At 41.4% G+C, this 20974-nt stretch overlaps 1 protein-coding gene across 1 annotated transcript in view; it reads left to right on the plus strand.

Moving 5' to 3' along the window:
- CUNH16orf78 (chromosome unknown C16orf78 homolog) overlaps positions 1-20498 on the plus strand; it is a 38558-nt gene extending 18060 nt beyond the window's left edge. Inside the window, exons 4-5 of the mRNA XM_045293562.1 lie at positions 16098-16347; positions 18696-20498. Coding sequence (XP_045149497.1) covers positions 16098-16347; positions 18696-18843 — 398 coding nt within the window. The 3' untranslated portion in view covers positions 18844-20498. The remainder of the gene's footprint in view (positions 1-16097; positions 16348-18695) is intronic.
- Positions 20499-20974: the final 476 nt, after the last annotated feature.

Below are 20974 nucleotides of genomic sequence, written 5' to 3' on the forward strand. Positions count from 1 at the left end.
AAAACAAGACAGAGCAAAACCAAGCAACACTGTACAACAAAACAGCAACAACATCAATCCACTGAGCTGTTTTGTTGTTTGTTCTTTTAGCAGTCCATGGTAATTTCAATATTCTTCACCAGCACCACAATTCGAACGCATCAATTCTTCTTCCATCTTCCTTATTCAGTGTTCAACTTTCACAAGCATCTGAGGCAATTAAAAATACCATGACTTGGGTCATGTACACTTTAATCCTCAAAGTAACCTCCCTGATTTTCAACACCCTAAGGAAGTCTTGTGCTGCTGATTTCCCCATTGTGGCACATCTTTTCATCTCTTGATTGCTGCTTCAATGAGCTGGAGAAGTCATGCAGAGCCCCCTGCCAGCGCTGAGATGTTCCCCATACGACTGGATCCAAAGACTTTCTACCCATTGGCCTGTGATCTTCTACATTCGGCGTCATTGCATGTGTTTCATGAGTCTGAAGAGGACTTTATAGATTGGTATCGGACATATGGGCTAATATCAGATTTATGGACTTTATCTGAACTGAACTGTAATGTTTTCTGAATGTTCAATGCACTTGTATATAAATCTCTTTCTTATACACATATGTGTGTCCATGGATTTGTTTCTCTAGTCTACCCAGACTAATACACTCTGATTTCATCCAAGATCCATCTGATATCAACAAATATATCCCTTGTTTCACATCCTCATCTGACTCTGGCCTAAAGCTCTGGCAGCTCCCTGTCAATGTGCTGCTACAACTGTTGTTGGGTGTGATATTAATGCAAGATTATATAGAGACACCACAGAAGGAAATAGTCTATTTCAAAGGCAAAATCTAGACATACCTTTAAAACTACGTTATATGAAAGGTTGAAAATAAGGAGATAGGCAAAGAAATACTAAGGAAATAGAAATGAAATTAGATCTCTATTGACAACATTTATATCAGATGAGGTGGCATTAAGGCTGAAAGAAACACATAAGACATAGGTGGATGCTTTAAAATTTTAAATAATAAAAATAATCTCACTGCTATTGAGTCATAGCAATCCTATAGGACAGGGTGGAATTACTCCTGTAGGTTTCCAAAACTGCAACTCAGGAGTAGGAAGTCTCATCTTTCGCGCTCAGGGCACCTGGCAGTTTTGAACTGCTGACCTTGCTATTAGCCACCCAATATGTAACCCAATGTACCACCAAAGTTCCTGAAAAAAGAAGAAAATATTATGATAAACGTATATGCACAAAAATACAATAGCTAAATAATAAAAGAATAGATATCTGGAAATTTAAGGAGAATATGATTAAAATAACACAGTTATAGTGGGAGATTCTAATATATCTCTTTAAGAACCAGAGAAAAACCAAATAATAAGATGTACTTAGATAAATTTAAGATGGCAGTTAGAATCCCATAACGTTACATCCTCTGAATAGAGGACATGCTTTTTGAAATAGCTAAAGAATGATAATAGAAAACATTAAACATTTTTTTAAGTAAAGATTTTTAGGACATTATTGTTGTTCGGTCCTATAGTCAGTTCCAGCTCATAACAACCCTGTGTGCAACACAGCAAAGCATGCCTGCTCCTGCACCACCCTCACAATTATTATGTTTGAGCTCCTTTATTGCTGCCACTGTGCAAATCTATCTTGGCAGGGGTCCTTCCTCTTTTTCGTTGCCCCTTTACTTTACCAAGCATTATGTCCATCTCAAGGGACTGGTCACTTCCTGATGACATGTTCAAAGTGCCTTACCATCTTTGCCTCTAAAGAGCATTCTGTTTGTACTTCTTCCAAGACAGGTGTTTTTGTGCTTTTGGCAATCCGTGGCATTTGCAATGTTCTTCACCAGAACCATAATTCAAAGGCATTTATTCTTCTTCAGTCTTCCTTATCCAATATCCATCTTTCGCATGCATATGGCTTGCGTCAGGTGCACCTTAGTCTTCAAAGTAACATATCCTTGCTTTTCAACGCTTTAAAGAGTGCACGAGATTTACCCAATGCAATCTATTGTCTGATCTCTTGACTGTAATCCAAAAATGAAAAATGAATTATGAGATACTCCTAAACTGAAAAGAAATACATGAAACTCATGAAGTTAACATAACCCTTATATAAAAATATATATAAATTATATAATATATAGAAATACTAGACAAATACATATAAATTATATAATATATAGAAATACTAGACAATTATTAAGAATAAATTTAAAAAAATAAATACTTTAAAAGAATGTTAGTAGAATAAACACATACTTACAATGGGTTCAAATGTAACAATTGTGAAGATTGTGCAGGGCAGGTTGGAACCAACTTGATGTCATCTAATAACAATAACATCTAGAAGGGTGAAGTAAATGATCAAGTGCTGGATTACTAGCAGCAAGTTTGGCAGTTCAAATCCACACATAGGTACTTGATAAAAAGGCCTAGAAGACTGCATCTAAAAGGTAGAGCCTTGAAAAACCTACCGAGCAGTTCTACTATAGGCACCCAGGGTCACCATGAGTTGGAATTCAATTTGATGACAACCAACAACAACAACATATACTTTGATAATTAAGATTATATATCAACTTGGCTATGCTATGATTCTTATTGGTTGTGTTAATCTGGGTAGACTAGAGAAACAAATTCACAAACACGCATATGTCTATAAGGGAGAGGTTTATATACAAGAGAAACTGAACATTGAGAAAACATCCCAACCCAGTCCAGTGCAAGGCCATAAGTCTGAAATTAGCCCATATTTCCAATATCAATCTATAAAGTCCACATCAGACTCACAAAACACGTGCAATGAAGACAAATGCAGGACGATCACAAGCCAGTGGGTAGAAAGTCATTGGATTCAGTGGCGTTGTCAGCATCTCAGTGCTGGCAGGAGTCTCTGTGGTTTCTCCGGCTTCCGAGGTCTAGTTGCGTCCATGTGGCTTGTCTTCTGCACTGTGTCCTAGGGAGTAGCTGAGAGAGCGAGGTGTCTTCTGCCTCCAAGAAGGAAGTACCAGATTTCCCAGAATTCTCAGGAGAAGGCCATGCCCACACAGAAGTCTCATTGGCTATCTCCAGGTTGACAGCCTAGACTCCACCCTTACACTCTTAATCCATAAATTGACACCAGATTAGGTGACTACCATATAGGTTTAGCAAATATTTTTTGACATTTTATTTATTTATTTGAACATTTTATTGAGGGCTCTTACAGCTCTTGTAACAATCTATACACCAATTATATCAAGCACATTTGTACATAGGTTGTCATAATTATTTTCAAGACATTTATTTTCTATTGAGCCCTTGATATCAGATCCTCTTTCCCCCTCCCCCTCATGGCCCCTTGATTTTCATTTCTTACACCGACCACTGTCTCCCTCCCCCTACAGTTCCTGTTGTTCGTTCCCCTGGGGAGGTGCCGTTACGTCGATCATCACGATCGGTTCCCCCTTCCTCACCTCCTCTCCCCATCTTCCCCCTGCTCTTGTGGTATCACTATTCCCAATCCTGTTCCTGGATTCTGTGTGTCATGAGCACTTATATCTTATCCACACCTGTGCACATGCGCTGGTCTAGCCCAAAGTGAAAGGCAGTTTTAGTCATGACAGTGGGGGGTGAGGAAGCCTCCAGGAAGCAGAGGAGTATTTTGTGTTTCATCGGTGCTCTACTGCACCCTGCTTGACTCATCCCTTCCCTGTGGTCCCTCTGTGAGGGGACGTCCCATTGTCTACAGATGGGCTTTGGGTCTCTGCTTTGATCCCTCTTGTTCTCAACAATATGTTTTGTTTGTTTGTCTGTTTGGAGTCTTCTGATGCCTGTTTCCCAATCTTGGCAATACTTCCTGATCACACAGACTGGTGTGCTTCTTCCATGTGGGCTTGTTGCTTCTCAGTTAGATGGCCGCTTGTTTAACTTCAAGCCTTTAAAACCCCAGATGCTATAACTTTTGATAGCTGGGCATTATCTGCCTTCTTTACCACATTTGTTTATGCACCCATTTTGTCTTCAGCGATTGTGCCGGGAGGGTGAGCATCACAGAATGCCAGGTTGTTAGAACAAAGTGTTCTTGCATTGAGGGAGGGCATGAGCAGAGGCCCGAAGTCTGTCTACAACCTCAGTGTGTGGACATATACCGGTAAACATATGTACATAGGCCAATGCCTCTATTGGTATAAATAATGTATTAACATATGTACACACCTGTGTTTAGAAACGCTATCCATATCTTTGCTTCCTAGATTGTCCTTCTGTTTCTTTTCACCTTCCTCTGCTTCACCATCATGCACGCCCCACTTCTGCCTCTTAGTAATTCCTCTCAGCTAGATTGCTGTTGCTCCAACACCCCCAGGCTCTCTACGTCTTTGTTGTTGTTGATTTTCATTCCCTAGTTGCTTCCTGTCTATGGCATTGTTTGCTTCCCACTCCCTTCCCCCACCTCCTTCTTCCCCCATTCTCTCCAGGACCGCTGGTCCCATTGATTTCTCCTCAAGCTCATCCTCGGTTTTGTGATCTAATGTAGGCAGCTGATGAGCTGACAGGAAGTTTCCTTGGGGGTGTGTCCTGCATCCAATATACACCTACTACTCATTTACCTACCTGATTGGATTCCAAAGTTCAGATCATCATGTGAAAGTTAATCATTGTGTGTTTAGCACTGATGTACTCTTCTTCCCATTCATTCACCGCTTGTTAGATGCCCCACATGCACTTCAGGATAGGTGTAGCACAACTAGATGTCCCACATGCACTTCAGGATGGGTGTAGCGCAACTAGAATGCTCATTATACTTTCCTCACTACCTCAGAGCCTATAGCAGGGGTCCTCAAACTACAGCCCGCGGGCCACATGCGGCCCGCCGAGGACATTTATCCAGCCCGCCAGGTGTTTTTGCCTCCACTGCCTGTCCTACTTCAAAATAAGATATGTGCAGTGTGCATAGGAATTTGTTCAGAGTTTTTTTTAAACTATAGTCCGGCCCGCCAACGGTCTGAGGGACAGTGAACTAGGCCGCTGTTTAAACAGTTTGAGGACCCCTGCTATAGGGGTTGGAAGGAGTTTGTCAGGTGTTACCTACCTCTTTCCTCTTCCCATACTCCAGACTCCCACCAATGACTCATCTTTCATATGGCCTCCCTTGCCTGGAAGTCCAAGTCATCTATTCGATCACTTCCCTCCACCCTCCATGATCAAACCAAAATGTGATAGCCATCCTGTGGCCAGTCAACTGCTGTCCCCTGCATGGCACAGTTGTTGCTGGGGCCTCTGATATACCATCTGGGTAGCTCCTGGAAGGGAGCCCCAGGCCCAGCCTTAGCCCTACATAGGGTCTGGACCATTGGAAATACTGCCTGAGAATGTTTTAAAAGTTATCATAAATGTAAAGTGTCAGTCAATAACTGAGGTGGATGCGGATGCTCTGGCAAAGCTCATTTTCTCTCTGATCTGATTGTCATCCTGTGATCTTTGGTCCTTGGGGCACGAACCTTCTGCCTGCACAGCCAATGACCACTTCCACAGCACCAGCAAACACAGATCGAGCCTCCCTCCCACCTGATGCTTGGCCCATGGATTTGGGACTTGTCAACCTCCATAACTCCATGAGCCATATTCTTGAGATAAATCTCTCTATATTTAAGAAGGCTTCAAAACATTCATGGGGAAAAATCCCATTATCTTTTAGTCTATTTTTTCCATGAAAAAATTTAAGCCCACTAGTATGTATTTATAGGCTTCACTGGATTGCCTCCTCTAGAGAACCCAGCAGAACACATATATTTGAATACCTTGAGGAAATTATGATTTCTTCAAAGATATCAATGATCAAAATTGGTTCTATATGGAGTAGAGATTTTGATCAGAGTAATTACCAGGTGACTGACACTTTCCCACCAAAAATGGCACCAGGACAAATGGTTTCACACTGGGTTCCCTTTAGTATTTAAAGTGCAGATAATCCCAATGCTGCTTCAAGTATTGCAGGACATATAAATATAGGCATTCTGAATAATTTTAATTAGTCAACACAACCTTAATATTAATTTTGTACCAAGAAACTGGGCTGATCCCACATGAATATACATGTAAAAAATCTAAATACAAATTTTTCAAATATACTCTAGCCATCTAAAGGGAATAATATCCCAGGATTAAATTAAATTAATTCTAGCAGGCTACGAATGGCTCCATATCAGTATATCTAACAAAAAATATATTACATCAGCAAATGAAATGAAAAAATCATATGATCCCATGAGTAGAGGAGAGAAAAGCAATAAACATAACCAAGAAATTGTTACTCATAAAAACTCTTGTAAATAGAACTAACGTATACCCCAAACCAGCAGAAATATCATTGTAAATGACAAGATTCTGAAATCATTTTATTTAATATCAGCAACAAATTAAGAGAATGACTGCATTATCATTGTTTCTGAGAGCCAGTCAAGAGCAGTATCTCAAGAATGTGTGTGTGTGTGTGTGTGTGTGTGTGTGTGTGTGTACACACACACATACAGGTATGTTGGTGTCAGGTGTCATCAAGTCAGTTGCAACCCATGGTGACAGAAGAAAACTGCCTGGCTTGGCACCATCCTCACAATTGTTCCCATGCCTGAGCCCATTGTTGCAGCCACTGTATCAGCCTGTCTCTTTGAGAGTCTTCCGCCTTTTCACTACTTTACCAAGCATGATGTCCTCCTCCAGAGACTGGTCTCTCCTGACAACATGGCCAACGTCTGTAAGATGGAGTCTCACCATCCTTGCCTCTAAGGGGCTCTCTGACTGTGCTTCTTCCAAGAGAGATGTTTACCTTTGAGCAGATATGGCATGCCAATATTCTTCCTCCGCGCCACAATTCAAATGCAGCGATTCTTTGTCAGTCTTCCTTATTCAAGATCCGATGTTCACAGGCAGACGAGGTGATTGAAAATACCATGACTTGGGTCGAGCACACCGTACTCCTCAAAACAATATCCTTGCTCTTCAAGACTCTAAAGAGGTCTTCTGGAGCAGATTTACCAAATGCAACAAGTCTTTGATCTCTTGATTTCTGCTTCCATGAGCATTGATTGTGGATGCAAGCAAGATGAAATCCTTGCCAACTTAACCTTTTCTCCATTTATGATTACATTACATATTGTCCAGTTTTGAGGATTTGGGTCTTCTTTTCATTGAGTTATAATCCATGCTGAAGGCTGCAACCCTTGATCCCCATCAGCATGTGCTTCAAGTCCTCCTTAATTTCAGCAAGCAGGGTTGTGGCATCTGCATATCACGGGTTGTTAATAAGACTTGCTCCCATCCTGATGCCACATTCTTCTTCATATAACCCAGCTTCTCTGCTGGTTTCCTCAGCACACGGATTGAGTAAATGTGGTGAGAGGATGCAACCCTTTTGCACACATTTCCTTGTTTTAAACCAAGCAGTATGCTCTTGTTCTGTTTGCACATAGACCCATATACACGTTCCACATGAACACCAAAAAGTGTTGTGGAATTCCCATTGTTCTTAAGGCTATTCATAGTTATGATCCACTTAGTCAAATGACTTGGCATAATCAATAAGACACAAGTAAACATCTTCCTGGTATTTTCTGCTTTTAACCAAGATTCATCTGACATCAGCAATGATGTCCTTTGTTCCACGTCCTCTTCTGAATCCAGCCTGAATCTCTGACAGCTCTCAGTCAATGTACTGCTGCAACTGTTGTTGGATGGACTTCAGCAAAAATGTACTTGTGATATCCATGATATTGGTCCATAGTTTGACCATTCTGTTGAGTCACCTTTCTTTGGAATGGGAACAAATATGGAGCTCTTCCAGTCAATTAACCAAGTGGCTGTGTTGAAACATTTCAAAGGGCATTCCATTAATTCCAGAAGCCTTGCTTTTGTCTAATGCTTTCAGGGCCACTTGGACTTCTTTCTTCCGTCGGTTCTTGCTAATATGCTACCTCCTGGAATAGTGGAATTCTGGCTAGTTCTTTTTGATACAGTTACTATGTATTCTTCTACTGATGTTCCTGCATCATTCAATATTTTTCTTACAAATCTTTCAAGATTACAACTCAAGGCTTGATTTTTTTTTCTTCAGTTCTTTCGGTATAAGATATTGTGTTAGTCTGGATACTTTAGAGAAACAAATCCACAGAAACTCATGTATAAGAGAGAGTTTTATAGAAAGGTTAAGTGCACATCAAGAAAACATCCCAACCCAATGCTGCCCAAGCCCACAAGTCCAACATTAACCCATATGTCTGACACCAATCCACAAAGTCCTCCTCTATCTCACAAAACACACAATGATGCTGACTGCAGGAGGAAAGCCGAGTCAGTGAACGTGTAAGCATCTCAGTGCTTTCAGGGGTCTCCACACGGCTGCCCCAGCGCCCAGGGCTGCATCGGGGTAGGTCCATGTGGCTTCTCCTTGGGTATGTCTCACAGGAAGTGAGCCTTGCCAGCTGAAGCAAGGCACTGGTTAAGGCAGCTGCACCCTGGTCCGACCATCACAAAGCAAGAGACCCAAGAACTAGAAAGGCAAAGCTCACTGAGCCATTTACCTCTCTACCCTTCAATTAACCCCACATGTGTTTATCGGACAGGTTGGCACAATAAACTTTATATCAGATATACTAAGCATATTCATCACTTTTGGTTTTTAATTTTATTTTTTCACATTCCATCATAATATTTGGCTTTGTCTTCTTGAGCTTTTCTTTGAGAAGCCTTGACTTCATCATCTTCCATTTGCCTTAGGTACTCTACAATTAAGAAAAAGCTTCAGAGTCTCTTCTAACATTCACTCTGATCTTTTCTTTCTTTCCTGTCTTTTTTTTTAATGATCTTTTGCTCTCTTCATGAACGATGTACTTGGTATCTTCCTACAGTACACGAGGTCTTCTGTCATTAGTGTTCAATGTGTCAAATCTGTTCTTAGGATGTTCTCAAATTCAGCTGGGATAGACTCAGCTGGGTCTAGTGGACTTGTTTTGATTTTCTTCAGCTTTATCCTGAACCTACTTATGAGCAATTGATGGTCTATTCCACAGTTAACCTCTGACTGATTTTAGCTACTGATCGTGAGCTTCTCCATTGTCTCTTCCTGCAAATGTTGTCAATTTAATTTCTGTGTGTTCCTTCTGGAGAATTCCAAATGCATTGTTGAATTCCATATTGTGTTGTTGAAAAAAGATATTTGCTTTGAACAAGTAATATCTCTTGCAAAATTCTATCGTGTGATCTCTAGGTTTGCTTCTATCTCAGACTACTGTTCCTTCTTCTTTGTTTCCTATTTTTGCATTTTAATCACCAATAATTATCAGTGCATTTTGATTGTATGTCTGATCAATTTTAGATGACAGTCATTGGTAGGATTCTTCAATTTCCTCATTCTTGCTTTTGTGGTTACTGCATAACTATGAATAATAGTTGTATTGATTGGATTTCCTTGAAGGCAGATAGCTATAATCCTATAACAGATAGCATTGTACCTCGTGGTGTATTATGAAATGTCCCTTTGACAATGAATGCCACACCATTCCTCTTGTTTTATTCCTGGCATAATAAATCATATTATTTTCTAATTCAAAATGGCCAAAGTTCACCTATTTCAGCTCATTAATGCCTAGGATATTGATTCTTATGCATTCCATTTCATTTAGACAACTTCTATTTTCCCTAGATTCATATATATATATATCATATATATGGTTTTAATAAATATTAGAAGGAAGATTTTATCCCTGATGAAATATTTACATATCTACAAAGCTCATGTAATTCTAATGCAAAATTAGTGGTATGCTTGGTGGTATTCTAGACAAGTACGTATATACATATATTTTTTAATTTAAGTTATTGGCACTTAATTCACAAATCATACAATTCCATAGTTCAATTTTGGGGAGTCAGTCAGACAGACTGGTAGTAAGTTTTACTGGTACCAATGAAAATCATACACCATCTGCTCTAGATAAGTATTTTGAAGATCACGTGGCTGAAGGGCGCCTCACGTCAGCTCGGATCCAAAAAGGAAATGTTGTCTACTGAGTGACTGTCATGTAAATCTATGATGACCCCCCACCCCAAGAGGTGCCCAGCCCTATCAAAGGGATGAGGGATACTGATGGGAAAAGCAACACAGGAGAGGGGAAAGGGAGGAAACCCGTCTGGGTAGGTCAGTTGGTAGGAGAAGAGGGAGGCCAACCTCCAGTTAAGGGGAAGAATGATGGAAAATGCTTAGGGGGATTTAAGGGGGGCTGTCTTTGATGGTATGCATAAATGGGCCACTGATCCGGGCTTCTGGGTCCATCCTGGGGACGCAGCCCAGGTGCTGTGGAATGCTGGGACACTGAATTCTGTATCTTCAAAGTGCACAGCATGCTGCAGACGTTGCATCAGTGAAATCTCATGTGGAAATTACACCGGGTGACCTGACTCTACCTCAGACACACGTGTAACCTGAGGACGTAAACTGAAAATGTGTGGTGTCTGAGGAAGCGAAAGCAGCTGTACCAAAATTGTCTTGCTGCACCTGTGCCTCTATGCTGCGTTGCGATATGTATTGTTCCACCAAACTTTGACAGATGTTCTGTATTTTCGTCATATTAGGGTGTACAAAGGAGTACCTAAAATGGAATTTTTTCAAAGCTATGTATTTTAAAAAATTGTTTTTTACAAAACAACCTTATCACCTCCAAAGTCCTCTCCATTACACTTAATACATTTGTCAAATCGGGGATTCCATTTTGGAAACATTTTTCAAACTCATCTGTTTGGATGGCTGACAGCACCTCCCTCGTTTTATTCTTCACCTCTTGTACATCATCAAATCGCTGCCCTTTTATGTCCTTCTTCATTCTCAAAAGCAAAAAGAAGTCACACAGAATGAGTAAGGTGTGTGGGGTAAGAGAGGCATGCTGGTTTTTGCCCAAGACTAGTGCCCTGAGATGGCTTCATGAGCAGGTGCATTGTTGCAGTGGCAAAACCAGTCCCCGGTCTGCCACAAATCAGGCCTTTTGTGTTGTACACATCTTTTCAGAATCTCTGACTACAAAGCTTGATTGACAGTCTGCTGTAGCGGAATGAACTCCAAGTGCACTACGAGTTGGCAGTTTCGACTGGGACAGTGACAGACATCCTCCAGCAATCGACATTTAACCTCTTGGGAAATGAGAAAACCACTCATACACTTGAGTTTTTCTCATAGTACTGTACTTATAACCTGTGTTCAACATCATGACAGTTTCTGCGGCATTTTTTTCTGAGCAGGAAACAAAATTTCCCAGCCACACACTTAAACTGGCCATCACAAAAAATAAAGCTTTCACTGTGACCAGAGAGAACTTTCCCAGGCAATGTCACCTACAGTGAATTGCTCAATGCTGGCCTAGCAGGAAAAATGCCGGCTATGAAAGCTACACCCAGTGGAGCTTTTTTCCATTTGGGGGTGGCCCCCAGTCTATCTCAGATGTCTTTGGGGTTCACCCTCTTGAAGTTGTGTTTTGTTTTTCTGTTTTTCAGTAAATGAACACAAGGATTGATGAACCCATAGGGACAGCAAGTAGAATAAGGTTTTGGGGGGGGGGGTTTGGAAGGGGTGCTAACAGGGTTGGTGGTGGGAGTGGGGGGAGTAAAAAGGAGTTCAGGAGTCAAGGAGTTCAGGAAGAAAATGTATGTTTGGAAACTGTGAAATCAAATGTACAATTCTGCTTGATGTGTTTGAACTATGGAATATGATATATGTATTAACTCCCAATTAATAATAAATTATATATTTCGAGAAACAGGTTTGGGGCTCACACTAAATCCTAGTTCCAACTTAAGAAAAAATAATTCTTACATCATGGCCCTGCTCTATACTCGCCTTTAGGAAGGGAAGATAGAAGATGCATGTGCTATAGCTAAATGTGGTGAAGAAATTAAATGGTCCCCTTCTATCAGATAAAATAGTGTCTGGGTCTTAAAGCTTGTCTCCAAACAAGCAACCATCTACGTGAGATGTCAACTAAGTCCACATAGAAGAAGCACACAATCATCAGTCACCCTAGGATTGTAAATCATATCATCTGAAGTCGAAGGAGGGATGCGTATCAGAGCCTACATTCTAAGAATCCAGTTTGCAGAAGGCTATGGATGACAGAGAGAGCCCAAGATTCATTTGTGGGAACTACATAGGGAATGAACCTCCGATGAACTCCCTCTATCCACAATGGAGGAATGGGAGGAAAGTGGTTACTAAACAGAATGCATTGGGCAATGAATACAGAATATCAAAGGCATAGACTTTGTCATTTGATCCCCCCTCTGATGGATAATGGATGTGATCTGGTTTTCAACATTATCTGTATTTTTTGGTTGTTCGTATTGGCTTGTATCTCTAAGGTATTATGTCATTGGAGGTCACCCTCTTGAAGTTGTGTTATATGTTTTTCTGTGTTTCAGTATTTGAAACCCAGAATTGATGAAGCTATAGGGACAGCAAGTCAAATAAGGGTTTTGAGGAGTGGGAGGATGTACCATGGTGGGGGGTTGCAAAATGGAGATGACGTCAAGGAGTCCAGGGGAAAAAAGAATGTTTGGAAACTGATAGTGGTAGCAGCTGTATAATACGACTTGACATAATTAAAGTATGGAATGACATGATATGTGAATTAACTCCCCAATAATTATTTCTTTAAAGAGAAGAGTTGTATAATTATCACCATGATCAATTTTAGAATATTTTCTTCCTTCTTGTACTCATTGTTATATGCGCTCCTTTTGCCCCCAACTTCCCCTGCCACACCATCAAGGAATCATTAATTCACTTACTATCTCTATAGATTTACCTATCCTGGATTTTATATACAGAAACACATTTTTAAAAACTAACAACAATAACAAAGTAAAAAGATAAAAATCTCAACAGAAAAGGAAGCAAAAATATTAAAAACTAGAATAAATTCTAAATGGGTCAAAAGGGAGATCAAATGGCCAGCTGTTAAATTTCAACTTAACTGCATCTGCAAGAATCCACTTTCCAATGCTCTCTGCATGATAGCAAGGTTATTCACATCCCCGCTCAGAAGGGATTCATCGGGGGCTTAACCCATGTGTATTTTCTTTTCCTTTTCTTTTTTTAAACTGAAACCACTTTAGATTTGGTCAAAAGGGAGATCAAATGATATTTCACTGTAAGCTAACTACTCCTGCCATAATCGACTTTACAATGATCTCTGTATCATGGTTATTCATATCCCTCAACTATGGTCAGAGGGGATTCACTAGAGGAATCGATGGGTGGAGCCTGCAAATGGATTTTGGGCTTCCAATGTCATCCAAAGCCTTCTGTATACCAGGTGTTCTGATACCATTTTAAGTTCTGATACCATTCCTCCTTTCATATTTGGATTTTATTATTTCAAATCCTTGGATACACAGGCTAGTGTGCTTCTTCCATGTGGTCGTAGTTGATGCCTCACGTGGATGGCTCCTTGTTTGATGAAACGATTTTAGGACCCCATACACTATTATTTCTCATAGTTGGGCACCATCTAGTTTCTTCACCACACTTTGCTATAGTAGTGATCTCTGCATATGGATGGGCATCAGACAGGGCTATGTTATAAGAATTAATTGTTCTTAGAATTAAATGTGATCCCCACAAGTATACATATTTTTTATACAGTAGATTTTTCCCTATACTATTTATGTGATGAGTTGCTAACCACAAGGTCACCAGTGAAAAACCACTAACTGTTCCGCAGGATAAAGATGAGGATTCCTGATTCTGCAAAGATTTATAGCCTGGGAAACCTAAAGGGACAGTTCTCTTCTGTCCTGTAGGGTTGCTGTGAGTCAGAACGGACTCAATGGCAGGGACTTTGGTTTTCGAGTGAGTACAGAAATGCCTAACACTTTGTTTGGTTGTCCATCGGGTCACTAGCATTTGGCATAAACTCAATGGCACCTTAAATATCAGTTATAGCTCATTAGAAATGGAAAGAGACAGGAAACGTCTCTGTTCTATTCCATAAGAAAAGATCTATAAGAATTATAGAAATAAACTTAACCAGATAAAAATAAGGCCTCTAGAATCTAGCCTCCACTGATCATTCAGTTGTTTTGGGTTATTGTGGCAGTTGCTCCTACCCATGATGACCTGATGTCAACATGGTCTGATCCTGTGCCACCTTGGTTGTTATTCATAGGATTGAGTCTGTTGTTTTCATGATACTATCAATCCATCTCATTGAACGTTTCCCTTATTTTTGGTGAATGGGTCTGAAGCACAAGTCTAGCCATCCTCTGTTCTCTGAAGCACGCTGGTTGTTATTTCTTCTAAGACAAATGTGTTCCTTCTTCTGGCAGTCCACGGTATATTCCATTTTCTTCACCAACACCACAGTTATGATACATCAATGCTGCTGTCTTCTTTCTTCATTGCCAACTTCAGTGCTTCCCCTCAGGATCACTGGAATGATTTGGTGGGGGTAGAAGAAGGTGATGATAAAAGAAGATATCTTCACCTTATCCTATAGCATAATTTTTTTTAATTGCAAGGGGTGACTGAAAAGGTAGACCAAATAAGTTTTGCAACCTAAACTCTAGCTTTTCCAATGCATATGAGGTGACAGAAAAGATCATGGCTTAAATCAGGAATTCCTTAGTCATTAAAGTGACATCTTTGCTGTTTCAATCGTTAAAGAGAAATCTTTAAAGGGGTCTTTTGCAGCCAATTTGCCCAATGCATGAGTTAGTTAATTGTGCCAACCTGACCAATAAACACATGTGGGGCTAATTGAAAGGCAGAGGGATAAATGGGTGGTGAGCCTTGCCTTTCTAGTTCTCGGGTCTCTTGCTTTGTGATGGTCGCCCCAGGGTGCAGCTGCCTTAGCAGTTCCCTGCTTCAGCTTGCAAGATTGACTTCCTACAAGACATCCCCAAGGAGAAGCCACATGGACCTATCCCGATGCAGCCCTGGGTGCTGGAGCAGCCGTGTGGAGACCCCTGCTAGTGCTGAGATGCTTATTCATTCACTGAGTCAGCTTTCCTCCTGCAGTCGGCATCATTGCCTCTGTTTTGTGAGGTGGAAGACTTTATGGACTGGTGTTGGGTTAATGGGTTAATGTTGGACTTGTGGGCTTGGGCAGCATTGGGTTGGGATGTTTTCGTGATGCACACTTTCTTTACATAAAACTCTCTTATACATGAGTTGCTGTGGATTTGTTTCTCTAAAGTCCCCAGACTTATACAATACAACATATCCTTTAATTTCTTGGCTGCTGCTTCCACAGACAGTGATTATTTTTTTAACAGTTTTATTTATTGTATTGTATTGTTTATTTAACAGTTTTATTTTAACAGTTTCATGCGCATGTCATACAATTTAATAATTCCAGCCTATCAAGAAGAGTTGTACAATTATCACCACATTCAATTCTAGAACGTTTTCTTTTTCCTTGTACTCCTTGTTTTTCATGTATTTTTTTCTAATTAATGCAAAAATATACACAATAAAATATTCTCCAGTGCCATGACTTCTATATGTATAATTCCATGCCATTGATAATACTCTTCATGTTGCACAACCATTATTGATATCCTTTTCCAAATTATTCCACCACCATTAACATAAGCCCAATGCCCCTTAAGCAAAACTCTTCTTGGACAGTGATTGTTGATACTGGTGGTAAAGATTATTCTTCTCATACCACGTGTTTCTTCATACATTCATACCTTTGCATATGGCACTCCTTCTATTTGTAATACTCTCCTCCTTTTTCCTTTTGAAAAACTATCTTTTAAAATCCAGATCCAAGTCATGTCTTCCTACCTTTCTCTAAACCCTACACTAAAACCCAATAGGTGATGTCCTTCTGGGGAAGAAGGGAAAAGATTAAGTGAAAGGGGAAAGAGGAGGTGGGAGTTGGAAAGGCAGAGAAAGGAGGGAAGGGAAATATGAGTAAAATTTAAGCAAATGCTAAAAAGCAGATCCTACTGAAGTCTCAAAAAAGACCTCCTTTCTCAAACCAGGTACAGTTTTACAAACAAAACATGCATCTATTCTGCTTTTATCCTCTTCCTACCTCTCATCTTTCGCATCTATTCAATTTCAGATATAGAAGTCAAGGATTCTATGACCATGGAGTCTTCTCGGGGAGGCACAAATCGTCGACAAAGCAGTTTAGATCCCATCTTCCAGGAAAGTATGTTCCCCTCAAGGAAGAGTACTATCATGAGAGAATGGATAACAAAGACACCTGACACCTCTTACGAGCGCAAGCTGAAGACCCTCATGGAAAAGGGCACCGAGCCCAAAATTGAAGCTGTCAAAATGTTGAAGCCAGAGGAGGTACTGAGCTGCAGGTGAGAGGACCCACAGGGCCAGGGAGGAGACAACGCTCACTGTGGCTGCTCCTGGCTCTCTATCTTGGGCTGAAGCCTGGAGGAGTGGGAGGACGGCTGAGACCTGTCCTTGAGTCTGGAGAGGACTCCTCCTGGGTTGGAGCCATTGGGATTCTAAGCAGCCTCCCTATTCATAGACCTCCTCTTGGGCGGGCATGTGCTGCTATTTTAGCTCATCACTGCTTCAATTTATTTCACACTGCAAACCAGGATACCACTCAAGAAGGAAAGGGTAAGTTGTTTATGGCCTTCTTTTAACAGGGAATTCCCCTAAAGTACATGTTGACTATGGTGTTGAACTGCTAGTGAGAGTAGCCACCATTCGCAGTGGCTACCTACTATATGTTTGGGGTGTCAGACTATCAAAGTAGCAATGAACAAAGTATGAAATCATTTGGTATTTACAATTTTCACTTGCTTTCTGTTTTATTTGTCATGAACCACTGATTATCAGGAACACTTAAAAGCTTGCTTGCTTTCCCCAAACAATTCCAAGACTCTGTCTCCCTTTAAAAAATAATAATAATAAAAACCTCTTGTCATCATGTCAACTCCAATTTACAGTGGCTTCGTATGTGTTAAACTAGAACTACACTCCATAGGGTTTTCAGTGGCTGATTTCATTAGTATATCACCAGGCCTTTCTTCTGAGATGCCTCTGGATGGATTTGAACACCCCACCTTTCCATTAGTAGCTGAGTGGTTAGTCATTTAAACCAGCCAAAATTCTTTCCCTCTCTCAAGCCCAGTATGATCTTTGACTGTTAAGATGTAATTGATGAACTTCGGAAACTTGAATGGAGGAGAAAACTGATCAACTGAAAGTTGTAGTTGTCCTTGTGGCATTAACAGCAGTCAACTCCTCCCTAGGTCAGATGATCTCACATGGCTGGCGTTCCAATAGTACCATCCTAAGACTGACTCTGCTCACAGGTTGGGCGGATGGATGTGCATAGATGGGTGAGGCGACTCAATGACTTGCTGAAAGATGAACAGGTGGACTTCAGGAGGTCAAAGTGGCTACTTTGACTGGTTGACTTTGGGTTGACTTTGACTATGGCTCCTAAGTTGTCAGGGAAGTTCTGAATACCTGCCTGGGTTCCATGGCCAGCAGAGATTCTTTTCCTGGTGGGAAGAAAAGAGGTTTGGGCAGAGGCCCTAGTGCCCCAGAGGGCGATAGAGTATATGGGAAAATGACACTTTTGAAACCATTTTTAAAAGAAAACGTTATTGTCCAGAATGGGATGTTAGTGAGTACCCATATGTACATATGTGTGAGATAATCCAAGGCTGTGCTGATCAGGAAAGAAGGTGTAGACTGTGGCTGAAGCTGTGAGGGAAAGTGGCCAGGACGTGGGTATTGATGAAAACAGGGAAGCTCTCCGCGGGTCTTGGAGGAGAAGGGAGATCTCACCTGATGTGTAGAAAATAAGGGGTCACGTCATGTCTTTGATCCATCACCATGTGTATCAAAGTAACCAACCAGTAGATAGCATGAGTCCAGGGAGTCCAGGGTCTGCCCCTCTACTAAAACTCAGAGTAGGACCAGGGTGGACAGTGGGAGCAGAGCTTTCTCGATAGGGAGCAGCAGTGTTCTCTCCATAGTACAGCACAGGGCATTCGAATCCAATCCCATGTAAGTCAGGATTCTGGGGCTTCATGTTTTTAACCAGCAACCTAATTGTGGATGGTTTGTATATTATTAAAAGGAAATATTCACTGCTAGCCCTCCAATTTGAACAACCATTTTTCCACTTTCCAGGTTTTTTTGTTTTCCCCCAGCCTTTAGATTCATTCAAAGCATGCACACCTGCATTGATCAGGGACGACGGTGACATTCTTGTGGGGTTGTTTTCCTCTTCATTTGGCACAATGGCACAACCATATTGCAGCTTCATATTCCTAAAGTCATTTTAGGTGAGGCAGGAGAGTCCTTAAGTGAAATCTTCCTTTGTTTCCCATTCGTTTGCTGATGGAATTGTCCAATGTGCCTGTGTTGACAACCCCAGAATGCACACCTCCGATCTAGACATTTTCCCCAGTCACTTCTCCCCTTGGGAAAAGCTGAACACTTGTGTACATTCACTGAGTCAAAGGCAGTGAATCTTTGGGGAGGTAGAAGGTGGGGATGGAGGTCCTTGGCCAAACTGATTTCCTCTCGGGTCTTTGCCAGCTCCAGAAATGTCTGAGGAGTCTGTGCCTTTAAGAGTACCCATACATTCTGCCACTAAAACGTGTGGTATTTCAATAAAGTTAGAGGCTGGGGGGACTTCTGTTTCCGCTGACCTTCCTGACCTTCTCTTGCACAGATACCTGAGGCTGTCCAAGAACAACATCAAGACCTTGCTCAAGCTGTGCAAAGATGCAGGGATGAACGTGGACATCCACCCCCACATGATTGAAGGAGATATCAATGCTAAGATGGTGTTTGACCAAAGCCTCACCACTGCCCTCTGAATAGCCATTTCCCCTGGTGCCTTCAGGCTCCACCGGCCCACAGATACCAACCATTCGGCGACACACTACAGGTGGCTTTTCAGACTTGGTTCATTCCTTTTGAGACAGTACCGATTAGAAAACAAGGGTAGACTGCATTGATCATTGTGTTTGTGGTCATTGGTTTGTATTGCCGTTCAAGTCAGAACCAACTTCAGGTTCACTTATGAGTCTTCTCACCCAAGCCAAAAGAAGACAGCAATGGATGGGCTTCCTAGAAAGGAAGTCTGAGAAGGGTGGAGAAATGAAGGCTACTGGTCCTATGTGATGAACAGAGGGTAAACAGGCTGGAGAAGATACATTGCAGCCTTCCATGCCTCTGGGCAGAGCTTTGCTTTGTGTGGAGCTGCCCCTCTTATACATAGGTTGTGGAGGCGATAGCAGTTATTAGGGAAAGGAGAACCTTTCAACATATCTACATGGCATGGGACCTTTAGATGCTTACAACTACAGGGCTCCCGGGGGCAGCTGGAACCTCTCAGAGCTGGTAGTTCCCTCAATGTCATTGGGTTCAGGACTTCATTATTCACTTGCAGGAAAGAAGCCAGGGAGACAAGGGACCCAGTGAGTGTCACGTGGACAAGATATAGAATGATGAGGATGAGAACAGGTAGGTCCCTGAGGGACACATGGTTTGCATTCAGCTATTCACCTCAAGGTTGGCAGTTTCAACCTACCCAATGGTACTGCAGAAAACACGCCTGTCATCTGGTTCTAGAAATACTACTACCAAGAAAACCCTATGGAGCAGTTCTATTCCCCAATGCATGGGGTCACTATGAGTTTGGGTTTGGGCCTTTAGAATGAGAACAGTGTCCCCACCATGCTCGCTCATTCTGCCTTCTTGTGTGATGGAGATGCAGGAGCGTTTTTGAAAGCATGCATAGAGGCAGTCTGTTCCTCCCCATCCTGGAGCAGCTTCTAGGTGAGTATGCAACCGAGGGTCTTGTAGTCCCTGCAGCACTCCAAATCCCTACTGCTGTTCTCTGTGACTTCCAGCAAGTTACTTTACCTCTTAATTTCCTCCTCTGTAAAATAGAGCGAATAATACCTGCTTGCACATGAAGCAGTTATGAACATATAGAGCTTAATGAAAAAGTATGAGCTGTTTCCACAGTCCACTGGAGTAAACAAGGAGCAGACTTCCCAGTCCCACTTTTCCCTGAAAGGCTCCTCAGAAGTTGGTCTATCAATGCCAAACCAAACCCAACCGAGATGGAAGCTGCTGGCACCCAAAGTAAGGGCTAAGGGTTCACCCAGACTCACCTCAACCTCTCAGGGGTATCAGAGCAGAACTGTGTTCCGTAGGGTTTTTAATGACTGATTTTTTCTGGACACATCACTAGGCCTTTCTTTTGAGGTGGTTGGATGGACTCCAGACACCAGCCCAGCTCCTTCAAGTCCTCTAAACACCCACATGCCCTGATGCTGCACGGGCGTTCATCATGGGCCATCTGGAACATCAGCAGCTCGGCTCGCCTAGTCCCCTTGCTTCTGATTCTCCTTTTATCTATCGACTCGTCCATCGCGTGCTTACGGCGCTTCCACCAAGTGCCAAGTTAGAATTCCCTTTTGACACATTTTAAGGTTTTTATTTTATGTTATGTTCTTTTTGATTGAGATTTTTCGATGTTTTGTTTGGTCATTGTTGGGTTTTTGGTTTGTTTGCTTCCTGTTTGTGTTTTGTATGATTTTCTGTATAAAAATCCACGATAGGAAGATTTATAGAGATAGTAACTGGATTGATAATTGCTTAGGGGAGGGTGGAAGGAGATAGGAAGTTAACAATGAGTAGGAGAAGAAAATATTCTGAAACTGATTGTGGTGATGATTGTATGAATATTAACATGATTGAATGATATGTGAGGTATATGCCAATAAAACTATTAAAAAAGAAAATATCATGGCTTGAGCCATTGTGTTAGTCTGGGTGGACTAGTGAAACAAATTGAGAGACACTCATAAGTGTAAGAGAGAACTTTATATCAAAGAATAATTGTACATTAAGAAACCATCCCAGCCCAGTCTAGATCAAGACCATAAGTCCCATATTACCCTATATGACAATATTAGTCCATAAATTCCTCTTTAG

This window comes from Echinops telfairi, unplaced genomic scaffold, assembly GCF_000313985.2.
Source record: "Echinops telfairi isolate 266 unplaced genomic scaffold, ASM31398v2 ScPeMD7_2291;HRSCAF=2852, whole genome shotgun sequence".
NCBI classification, from domain to species: Eukaryota; Metazoa; Chordata; class Mammalia; order Afrosoricida; family Tenrecidae; genus Echinops; species Echinops telfairi.